The sequence below is a fragment of the Grus americana genome, chromosome 1, assembly GCF_028858705.1.
Source record: "Grus americana isolate bGruAme1 chromosome 1, bGruAme1.mat, whole genome shotgun sequence".
NCBI classification, from domain to species: domain Eukaryota; kingdom Metazoa; phylum Chordata; class Aves; order Gruiformes; family Gruidae; genus Grus; species Grus americana.
Genome location: NC_072852.1, coordinates 127,547,072 through 127,559,657, shown reverse-complemented (window position 1 = coordinate 127,559,657; position 12,586 = coordinate 127,547,072). Strand labels below are relative to the sequence as shown.

At 37.5% G+C, this 12,586-nt stretch overlaps 1 protein-coding gene across 7 annotated transcripts in view; it reads right to left on the bottom strand.

The window, feature by feature from the left end:
* Window positions 1–12,586, bottom strand: part of DMD (dystrophin) — a 1,313,294-nt gene that overhangs the window by 761,222 nt on the left and 539,486 nt on the right. For all 7 annotated transcript variants that reach the window (XM_054840966.1, XM_054843533.1, XM_054803063.1 and 4 more), the window contains one exon: window positions 5,573–5,696. In XM_054840966.1, the coding sequence (XP_054696941.1) occupies window positions 5,573–5,696 (124 nt within the window). The remainder of the gene's footprint in view (window positions 1–5,572; window positions 5,697–12,586) is intronic.

The window sequence follows — 12,586 nt, the reverse complement described above, 5'->3', positions numbered from 1 at the left end:
GTTAAATTCACACATTTCCACAGCCCACTTATAACTGCCATTCATTTGTGTACATAGAAATGATTAAAAAGCAGGCTTTCTAACAATATGCCAAAGCTTCTATCAAACACTTTCAATAATACAATTTTGTATAAATAAAATATATAAAGGACGGACATTTAGAGAAGAATTAAGGATGGAAGTATTTTGGATTTTATAAACATATCTTTAATATATACCTAAATTATCACTGGAAGATTACAAAGTTTATCACAATGAGTTAAAGATGACTGTAGTAATTATTTATAGGTTTTGTAGGTCAATAAAATCTTTTACCATTCCACTCCATAATTTAAATATTTTCCAAATTAAAAAAAAAGTCTATTAATTCTCTGCAGAGGTCCAAAATTTCTTATAGAATCTTAATTAATACTACTTTGTCTATAATGCCAGGTATAATTAGCATGACTCTAACTACAGAGAACTCAAAGGAATCATAAAAACACTAAAATATACTGAAAATAATTTTACTCCGTCTGTAATGCCAGATGTGTAATTATCATGAGTGCAACTGTAGTGAGCACAAATGAATCATAAAAAAACCCTAAAATATACTAAAAATTAGCTTTTTGAAATATAGAAATGATATGACATTGAAGCTTGTGGCAGTAAACCCTTCAGTGTCCAGTAATGCACGGTGTCCAGAAAAATGTGGATAAATGTACACCTCTCTCCTGAAAGATTAAAGTTTTCAGGTCCTGATAGAAAATATAAGTGCTATATGCAGAGCCTTTAAAAATCAACATGAAAATATGGTACAGATCAAATCTTCCATCAATTACTTGTCTCCATTCATTTTTGTGTAATTAGCGTATATTATAAAAATGAAGGTCTAACACTGGTGACAGGAAGATATATGCTTGCACACAGAAAGCACAGTGCTAGCCAAAGGAGAAAAAGCCCTGTCCTCTTGGTCCTCATACAAAGACAAATTACCTGATCTGGGAAGAAAGGAGGAAATTCACGCCAGTTACTTCATAGTACGAATGGCGTAGTCCTCCCGCCATTCCTCTGTACGCACTGCCATTGCTTGTCGAACCTGCAAGCTGTGCTTTGCTCTTTTAAGCCCCTCAGAAGGAGGATTTCCATGAGCACATGTAAAGTGTCTAGAAACGGAGGGAGTAGGAGTCCTGTAACACCTCTTATTTATCTCTTTGGCTGTGTTTTGTTCATTTTTTACTTTACTGAAAGCGATAAGACTCTAGGTTCAGGTTCATTAGTGACACAGGTAGGTTGGGATAAGTTTGAAGAAGTTTGAGAAGTTTTGAAACTCAGATTCTGTACATTATAATCATCAAATTTTTTTTCACAAAAAGTTGTGGTAGCTGCAAAGTCACTTCAAAATATTTCCAAATATATAACTTTCCCTTTTTCTACTCTTTTTGTTTTCTATAAAAGATTGTTCAGAACAAAATACACCGATATGAGAAAAAAAAAGTTACCTTTACAGGATTTCATCAAATCGGGGATTAATTCTCTTTTGGACTATTTGTAACTGGCACTGCAAATGTATAATAGCCTAGTTTTAATTTATTGAATAACACTAAAAATTCATCTTTAGCTAAATGCCAGCCAAAGGTATAGAGGCTATTTTCACAACGCTGAGCGTTTTATTTGACCCTGAGATTTTAGTTGACAGTTAATGACTTCATAACCTAGAAAACAGTGATGGTCAGAGGAATTCAGATGTTATTCATATCAAATCAACATCCCATGCTGAGAGCTCTGTGAAAGGGTGCATGGTAGCAGTACTCCCTGACCTCCTGCGACTCCTGACCCTGAGGGCAGGAGACAGCAACATTATCATCACTCGCTCTGACAGTGATTCAGCCTTCGAATATCCAGGCCCAACAAAGCATGTCTGAAAAATGTCACTAAAATCAAATGAACAAATGAGAATGGGGCTTTTGAGAATGCCAAGACAACAAATTTAATTGTCTAAGATATCTGACATTTTCCCTTACATCTGCTGCTCCTTATATGTTTACCTTTGATTCTGAATTTCTAGGTGCATCTTCTTGGCTAACTAAAACTCCTTTCAAGGAGTTTTATTCCAAGTTTATTGATGTATATTGTCAAATCTGACTTCTTATTAAGCAGTATTTTCTGTGTAGCAAGTTTTAATTTTTTGCACCTGAACCTTCATTTATTTGAACTTGCAATAATGAAAGCTCATTATGGCTTAAGAAAAACAAAAAAAGGTACGAGTTATATTTTACTAAAACCAGACCTAACAATATGTACTAACTGGAAAATGTTAACAGTGTGATGCATCATAACAATGTTCACGGCGTTAATGTTTGGATATCTTCATTTTTTAGGAGTACTATGGTTGTTCCACAATGAAACTTCTATACTTAAGGCATCCAGTCTCTCAGCCGCGTAAGGCAAATACCTTTCTTTTGTAGCAGGGAAGGACTATAAATATTTTTACTTTTCCCCAGATGTAGGAATGGACTTTTTGTGCACATCTAATATATTCAATGTGTAATACGTCTGCCAAAGGTTAATTTCTTGCCAATATCTGAAGAGCAGCTGTCTTAGTAAACACAGTCAGTGCATTTCATACAGCCTGCTCTTGGCTCCGTCTCCCCAGGCCTTCCCTGAGCTGAGATGGAAGCTGGCTTTTGAACTTGATGAATCATCAACGATGGCAAAAGAGCTTTCCTTGTGATTGTCATTTCTGAAGTCTGCGTCCCTCCATCACAGAGAGATGCACTTCCATTATATCATATGGAAGGGACCTCTTATCCAAGAAAAATGAGTAGGAGTAAGCTGCCACAAGAAGAACAAAAAAATCATCCAGCTAGTAACCCGTCCTCAAAAGCACAGCAGAAAAGAAAGTCATTAGGAAAAGGCCCTAGGACTCAGCACCTGCCCTGGTGGGTAATAAATGGTAGGTCTGACATCAGCCAAGCACAGGTGTTCTGTGCTACACCTACATATATATATAGTCATATAGGGAGAAAACTAAATGATAGCCAGTAAGGGCAAGATGGGACTTGTGCGTGCATGCGTACGTGGTCGCATCCATGCATGTATAAGTACTCCATTGGGGCATGACTATGTACGTCAGTACAATCTTTTTCAATTATCACTAAAATACATTTTCCTTTTTGGCATTTCATTTTTTTTATATGTCTTCTACAACTTTACTAGAGATTAAAATATATTTAAACCCACGCTATCTTATTTTCCATTGATTTGAGGCTCATTTTGAGGGAATTAGAAAAAAAGTGTTAACAAGCAACAATTAAACTGCCTGAATCAATGAACTGGACAGTACTTCCTGCTTTAGCTACTAGTTTTATGAATGGAGACAGCGACCAGACCAGGAAAAGTCAAATCAGGACAAGCTTTAAAACCTTTTTGGTTTTCTTCTGTTTGGTTTTTGGTTTTAGGGGTTTTTTTCCCCCCCCCTTTCTTTTTTGAAAAGGGTGTACAAAGACTTCCTTTTACTCAAAGCTGTTCAATACAGAATCCATGTAGTACTTGTCAAGTGTCATTTTTCAGAGCTCTGTCAAATTAATACACCTAATCAGAACGTTTTCTCCCTTAAAACATCTAGAAACTTCTACATGTAACTTGATTTTCTGAATAAAATGTTCATTTTAAAAGCAGTGATACTCTATGAAATCAAAACCAGTCTTGGTCTTTAAAGATATTTTCTATGTTAATGAAGGATACATGTTCATTTCTATTTCTATTTAGAGTTACAGGTTTGTATCTCAGACCCCTCTTGATACAAAGCAGATCCTTTTTCTGCACTACTTTTCAGAAGAGAAGTTGGTCAAATGCACTGGTCAAGTTTTGCACCTCTTTTCCATCCCTCGCTCCCTCCCTCCCCCTCCAGTATTATGTGTGCTTTCACCAACCTAAATGAGATGTGAACAAATGTGGTAGGTAGCAGTCTACCAATGTTCATCCTCAGCACCAACAAAGGCAAGACAAGAGCTGCTGAGAACTCCCGCTGGGACCAGAGGAGGGTCTGTGGTTGACCTGCCTACACCCCTTTACTTGCGGCAATCACCACCTCCTCAGAAGCAAAGAAAAGAAAGGAGGAAGGTGAACCATGGCTCCTGGATCCTTTAATGCTTTTATAAAGTCTTAGAAACCGACAATATGAGGTGGGACGTCATATTGGTTAGGGAAACCTGACAGTGCAGGTATCCAGCATAATATAGAGGTCAAGATGAGCTAATTTGCCATCCTTGAAATTGTTATGTCCCTCAAAACAGGAATATATGAAGGGGAGACGGGAGCATTTTTTTATTACTGTTATTCCTCCTTGTTTCTTTTTAAATTTTACCTACAATGAAGATTGAAGCCCTAAGAAAATTAACTGTAAATCTATTTATGTATTAGATGAATCCCATTACCCCAGTATGGAAGCATTTGAACCCATCAAATCCTCTCTGTATATTTGATCCATTTTGCATTTTGTTTACATATATATATTTACGTATATTTCACATAACATGAATTGGTGCCATGAACTAAATTCAGAATATTACATTCATATGGATATTTAGTAGCAGTAACATTATGACAATATTAATAATTAAATTAAAATAAATTATTGCAAGAAAAATAAGATTTAACATGAAATTTTAAAATGGATATTTACACTCATGGAATTCAGTGTTCCTCAATCTTATCATACCTGATTTATGATTAACAAGCAGCCAGTGAGAAAAAACAGCAGCAAAACTAGCTTCAATACATTAACTTTGTTCTATCTGTGTTCTAGAAATATGTATCACCATATATTTTAATGAAGTTTCATGATATACTACAACATTATAAAAACTTATTATAGACAGAACTCTTCTTTCCCTCACTCCGAAAAAACAGGTGTTTTTGCGTCTATCTACAAAAATTAAATATGGAAGAAAATTTGTAATAGTTTAGTTTTCAAGGGCTAAATCCAGAGTGTGTGAAACACGTATACAAACATGGGTACACCTTAAGCAGTGCAGAATCATTCATTTTGCCAAAAGTAGCAAAGAACTGTCTTCGGTTCAGGCATGGTACTACAATAAAGTTAAAAAGAAATAATAAAATATATATAACTATATATATGTGGAGATTGGTGATTTTCATATATATTTTACAGCACTGTAAAAGGAATTAGATACAGATTTTCTTTAGCATGCGCTAAAAGATAATACTTCACATCCTTCAATTTATGCACATATAACGTCAAATAAAGCTGTTAGCATAGAATGATGGTGCATATTTAAGAAACAATATATAGGCTTTGATTCAACTTTCACGAATCTAGAATACGTTAATTATATATGAGTATGTATGAATAATAATAAAAAAATCTCTGCATTCAGACAGCCTGTGTACCAATTTTGTTGCCAAAATCTGAAATTTACAGCAACAGTGAGCACTTCTAGATTTCTCTTGTACATATGGACAATCGATGCTTGTCAGTCTACATTTGAACTCATTTAAACTTGGAAATGAAAGCACTTTGACAAGCTAATACAAACTAACAGACATATATACAAGTACTTTCTCCTACATTGACTCTTTCTCTGAGATCCGAGAGATTTCCCTCCTTTCGATATATTGCAAACTCAGGACTCTGAAGCACTGCTTCGGAGCGGGTCATCCAGCTATGGAGCTCTGTTGTATCCGAATCAAACCTAAGAGACAGAGAAGAGCGATAAGGCATTTCATTTCCACAAAGTTTCTGAAAATAGCATTGACAGTAAGCATGTTTAACTGGTTGTTTAAACAAGTGAATAAGCAGCAATTTCTCTCAGCAAAAAGACAGTTTTAAACCCTCCATATTTCATTAGCTAGCTCATAAAACTATTCACTCTAAAATTTGGAAATATAGAAATACTTTTTCATTTTTAAGACTGTGATTTGACAGCTGAACAGATGCCACAATTTTCACAATAAGGATTCTAATTTTACAAGCTGATGTTTTTGGAAGACATGAAACAAGTGGCTCTCACAGTGAAGAAAGCATAGCGCTGAGCTGTTGGCTCAGCTGAGGATGTAAAGACTATCTGGTTCACCAAATGCAGCTTTTATACCTTTAAGATTTCTGTCCTAGCTGGTGCTGATGATATTATGAAGGATATTCTAGCAGGAAATTTGACCATTAGACAAGAGTCTCTTCAGATTCACTCGAATTTGTTGTAGGATGCAATTATTAATCAACAACAGATTATAATTTTCCTACAGGTAAAACTTTAGAAACTGCAAATTAAGATTTCCAACTCTCTGCCTACACTTTTTAACTAGTTTTTACTGTACAGCCTTTTTTCTTACACTCTGTATTCTCTCATCAACTCCTTTAAAACTGATCTTAATTTTTGTTATCTATTCAGAAGGTAGCAGTTCAGAATGCAGGTTACTGTATGAGGAAATTTAAATCGCTGATGTGTAAAAAAATCAAGCTGTGATTCAGTATCTAACGGAGTTTTTTAAAACAAGAGGCTTGAGACAACTTTTTTTCTCAGATGTGCTAAACTGCACTCTTGATTGCATTTCTTTATTGCACTATATGTTCTTATATTTGTATCTAGTTTACAACTGATTTTCCTTTTGCAGTAATACAATGAAAGCAATAGAACAGAAAGACCTGGAAAAAAAAAAAAGAATCAGCTGTATCTTTCAGTTTGCTTTGTAAATATAAGCTACATCATTTACAAGTAATTGAAAATCTACTAAAAACAACTTGAATGACAATTGTATCTTGGGAGGAAGTAATTCTTTTATAACCATATCCTCCATATATATAAGAACTAAAATACAAAGATGTAAGGTAAAATCAGGTGCTACAGAAATCTACATATACAGAAATTAAAACTGAATACAGAAGTTCCATGTTTGATTTAGTATTTATGCCTCCATTCTTTTCCTTCTTCACTGTGATCTTTGTGACTTCATTTAACAACGCAGTGTGAAAGACTGAGTGATAAATAATGAAAGAAGAAGAAAGAAGAATCACACACTATCTTAATCCCAGCCCATTATTCAAATTATAAACTCTTAGGAATAATATTGATAAAGCAATTCCCAATAATACTATTTGAACACTCATTAAAGGAGAAAAAAGTACGATTGTGAGATAATGAAAGATGCAGAAATCTTCATTTTATAAAGAAATATAAATTCAGAGGTGGAAGGCAAAAAAAATTCCCAGATGGTTCAGGGAATCTCTGTGCTGGTATCAGATTCTAATCCTTGAAATCAAACTGCACTGCCAGTTAAGAGCTTCCTACCTCAGCTTTATTTCTGATCCTATGTGACACTAAATCAATTGTAATTCTTGAGGTGTAACGTTACCCTCTGTTCTGCATATAACAACTGCATTTTTGATAAATTTTCTCATTAAATTTTAAGACCAGGAGAGAGCAAAACTATGAAATCCAGTACTCTCACATAAAACTGCAATACTTTGTATTCAACAAGTTGTAAGCACTAACTGCGTATCTAACCTCACTGATTTCAGCAGGAGAATGAAGAAAACATGTTTTTGCAACTATGACTTAGGACTGTTTAACACATCTTAAAATAGAGAACACCCAATTTTAAAGCTAATGGACTGGATTACAACATAAAAACTAACAAATTCATAGATCTTCCTAATAGAATTCTGTATATTAATTATCTATATGCAAGATAGAACGATCATTGCCACAACTCGGCCCAACGTAAGAATGATCAGTGATGTGAAGTTCCACCAAACTAATCTCTAGGATGAAGTAGACTTATCGAAGTCCACAGTAAGCAATATATTAGTTTAATTAAATTAGAGCATCTGTCTAAGGACTGTTATGTCACCTGAGGATTGCTGAGCTACAGGGAAGACCCCAAATCCAGTGTATACTTATTTCAAAAATCATAAAACCATAGAATGGTTTGTGTTGGAAGGGACCTTAAAGATCATCTAGTTCCAACCCCCCTGCTGTGGGCAGGGACACCCTCCACTAGACCAGGTTGCCTAAAGCCTCATCCAACCTGGCCTTGAACACTTCCAGGGATGGGGCCTCCACCACCTCTCTGGGCAACCTGTTCCAGTGCCTCACCACCCTCACAGTGAAGAATTTCTTCCTAATAGCTAATCTAAATCTACCCACTTTTAGTTTAAAGCCATTACCCCTTGTCCTATCACTACACTCCCTGATAAAGAGTCCCACTCCATCTTTCTTGTAAGCCCCCTTTAGGTACTAGAAGGGTGCTATAAGGTGTCCCCGGAGCCTTCTTTTCTCCAGGCTGAACAATTCCAACTCTTTCAGCCTGTCCTCATAGGAAAGGTGCTCCAGCCCTCTGATCATCTTCGTGGCCCTCCTCTAACAGGTCCATGTGTGTCTTATGTTGGGCCCCAGAGCTGGACGCAGTACTCCAGGTGGGGTCTCACAAGAGCAGAGTAGAGGGGCAGGATCACCTCCCTCGACCTGCTGGTCACGCCTCTTTTGATGCAGCCCAGGACACGGTTGGCTTTCCGGGCTGCAAGCGCACGCTGCTGGGTCATATTGAGCTTCTCATCAGTCAATACCCCCAAGTCCTCCTCAGGCCTGCTCTCAATCCATTCTCCGCCCAGCCTGTAGTTGTGTTTGGGATTGCCCTGACCCATGTGCAGGACCTTACACTTGGCCTCGCTGAACCTCATAAGGTTTGCACGGGCCCAACTCTCAAGCCTGTCAAGCTCCCCCTGGATGGCATCCCTTCCCTTCAGTGCAATAAGGGCAGAGTAGTAATGATGTACCACACCCTGTTTCACACATGTATCTGGTTTGGGGCTTGTCAGCAACACAGGCAAAATGAGAAACAAGGGAACCTGTTATAACAGTCAAGACAGAATTTGGTCAGCCTATAGTTTCTCAACTATATGTGACTGACACCCTCTTCACCTTTGGTTCTTCAAACTCAGTACGCACTCTACAAACCAGTCTCCAAAAATTAGCAGCCCAGGTTAGGGAAAGTGTTGCCGCTCCCTGCTGCCAACATGCTGTCCATTCCCCACTCTCCTCATGGTCAGCAACTGTATAGGCAAAGTATGCAAGAAAGTAACGACCGCTTCTTTCACCTTAAATCCATTGCTAAAGCTGGCACTCTTGCCGCTGTCGCTATTGTGGCAACTAGGATGTTTTCTAGCACTGGCAAAAACTGGAGTATACCACAGAACATCAGACATCTGGTAACAATGAAGACGAGTTAACAACCCCTCAGTACCAAACTCCCTTGACTGCAGGTAAAATTGTATTACTTCTGGTGTTCACTCCATTCTCAGGCTGCAGGTAAGTAGGACCACAGAGACCAACTTTCTGAAGAGGAGCCTGGTATTAGCCTGGTGTAGGATGGAAATTGACAGAGCAAAATGTTTACCAGGGATCATTTCTTAAAGAAAAGGACTAAGCCCTTGCCTCGGCAACATCGTCCCTGGAAGAGGAATGGGAGAATTGGAGACAGTTTTGACAGTACAGCAAAATAATCAGGAACACATCCCATGGCCCAGAGATTCATCAGATGGTGGTAAGCATTAGCCACAGCAGACAGCGTCTTGACAGAGTTGATCTCACATAACAGATTGCTCTGTCACTTGCAGTTTCTTCTGGAGATAAATATAACTCCACAAACAAAGGCCTCCTGCCCCAAAAAGGGCTATAAAGAGGGGGCAGAAAAGGATTAAAAAACATGAAAATTAATTCTAAGTGGCTTTTTGCAGCACATAATTATCCTTAATATAAAGACATTTTTCAATTACCTTGGGGAAAAAAAGTATTCTCTCTCTTATATTCAGCTTGTGTAAAACCAGGAAATACAGGTAGAATATGGCATTTAATCATTCCACTATGATGACTGGTCATTTCCTTTTTGAGCACAGCTGCAGTTACAAACTATATTAACTCTAGATTGATATCAAAGGATCAATACATTCTTTAAATCTCCTAAGTACAACAATACTTTTGACATAAAAAAAGTAATGCAATATTACCTTTCTGACCCAATAAAGTTGAGTGCATGTAGAATTTGTTAAAATAAATCCATGGAAGACACTAAAACCAAATCACTTGAGTCAATTACTCTAAATAATTACCTTACTTTAACATGCACGTTAGCTTGCTCCCCACCTAAAAATTCAATCTGCAGCAGAGGATTTATTCTTTATGCAGTACTCATGGTTTAATTTTCCAATTAGTCTTTCCTTCTGCTATTCCACAAGAGAGATACTTATCTTTTACTGCTCTCACTGCCCTCTCTCTATAGGCCAGCATATGTCAGCTGAGTTCAAATACAGTCTCTTTTTACTCCAGAGCATGTTTGAAAAAACATCTTCACATTTTTAATCCATGCCATTCAAATTTTCATGTAAGTCCCCCACAAATTGATTTTCTGGATCCGACTAAGCCATGTGCCCACTTCAGATTCCCATTCAAAACTCTCTTGCTGAGATCACCACATGTACTTGTTTAAAAATTATTCCTTGTTCTAGCTTTCCCTTCCTTTTCTGTATTAAATACGTGATAATCCTCTTCCTTAAGGTATTTCAGAACTTAGTTGCATTTTGTTTTTCTCTTTCTGTGCATGGAATTTCTAATCCAAATACCCAGCAGAGTATGATACTCAAGTCCTACTACAAGTCCTCTATCTAACCAAATACCTTCTGGAAACCACTAAGAGCAAGCGTTAATTTTGCAATAAAAACAAATGCAGTTTTTATTAATAATCAAAGGGCTGATGGACTATAAACCCTATTCCATCTGTGCAATATACCTTATAAAGGCCTATTGTGCTTCTCACAGGAAACATCATCTAGCAAAACACAATCGTATATTTAAAATTCATAATTTTGCCTTTTTTTTTTTTACACACTGCCACAGTAAGATGATGACAGTGAAGTAAAGTGCATGCACTGACCTTCCACATATTTGTACAAACAACTTGAATGTTGTACAAGTTCACATAGAAACACAAGTCGTGAAGTACCCTGCTTTCATATGGCCATCATGGTGTATAATCTTTTCTCTAAATTGAATAAATTCCATCTTGAAACCGCTACTGTGTTACTGCTACCATGACTCGATAGTGGTTTCAGGACTTCATTCTTTCAACAGGTAGAAACTGCCTCACAATTTCCTTTGATCATTTGTGTTTTCCTTCCCTCCCCAAACAAAACCACACCGGGCATGTCACCACTGTGTATCTTGGGCAGACAGAAGACCATTTGCCTACACATTGAGCTGGCAGGGAATAATACAACTCTGATCCAAGAACCACATTACTGACTTATTGCATTTCCATTTCTGGGCTGAAATGCCTAGCTCACCAGTGGTGTTCCTCAGCTTGTAGCTCTTTGTTGCCTAGAACATGTCAAATAACAACTTTGCAGTATACAGTGCCCATTGGCAGAATTATTCTGTGATGAACTAATTCCCTGCTGTCTGTCTTCCTCTTCTATATTTGTAGCTGATGAGCCAATAGCTGATAAACCGTCTTGTTCTTATCTCCTAATTCAATAGCTTATTTGTCCTAATAAATATTTTTCCCTTCCTATTTTTTTAGTTCAATCCTCAAACAATTTTCTGAATTTTCTTTCTGAATGATATTCTGGACCTCCCTCTACACCTGTGATATTATTCAGTTTAGCCTCATCAACATGGTGACCAGCACACTTCTGTAATGCATGTCAAGGCATCAGAGAAAATACTAGATTCATCCCAAGTGTAAATCTCCTTCAGAAACTTCACTAATACCATCTCGTTAGCCTCACAGTTCTTTGTTAGCCAACTATCCACCTTACCAGTGGTAAGGTATGGTTATAAACCATACCTTCCCCAGCCTGAGCAGTAACTCCTGAACTGTAATATGGATGCTTATCACTTATGCATATCACTTATGGCTAAGGCAAATGAAAATCTAGAGGTTGTGGTGTTCATTAACACCATTTGCCTTCAGCAAACAGCCAGTGGCTAGAGATGCAAAGCAATTTTAAATCCAGTCATCATGCCTTCCAGCGAGTGTCAACTGGTACCACTCCTATAATATAGGAGGCAATTTCAGATGCTAAATATGAAGAAGAATATATATATTCTCAGTGCATTTGTTACTATGCCATTTCTTACCTCATAAATAAGATAAAGGGTTAAAAACCAAGGAGCACAAAGAAGTTATAAAGTGTTCTTGTTTACAGACCTCAACATACTCATACCTCTTCTTACACTCTAAATGAAAATGTTTGTAAATGATTCTTCCTTGTGCGGGTTTTGGCTGGGATAAAGTTAATTTTCTCCATAGTAGTTGGTATGGGTTTATGTTTTGGATTTGTGCAGAGAACAGTGTTGGCAGCACAGGGATGTTTTTGTTATCCCTGAGCAGTGCTCACACAGAGCCAAGGCCTTTGCTGCCTCTCACCCCACCCCACCAGTGAGAGGCTGGGGGTGCACAAGAATTTGGGAGGGGACACAGCTGGGACAGCTGACCCCAACTGACCCAAGGGATATACCATGTGACATCATGCTCGGCATATAAGGCTGGGGGGAAGAAGAAGGAAGAGGGGGGATATTTGGAGTGATGG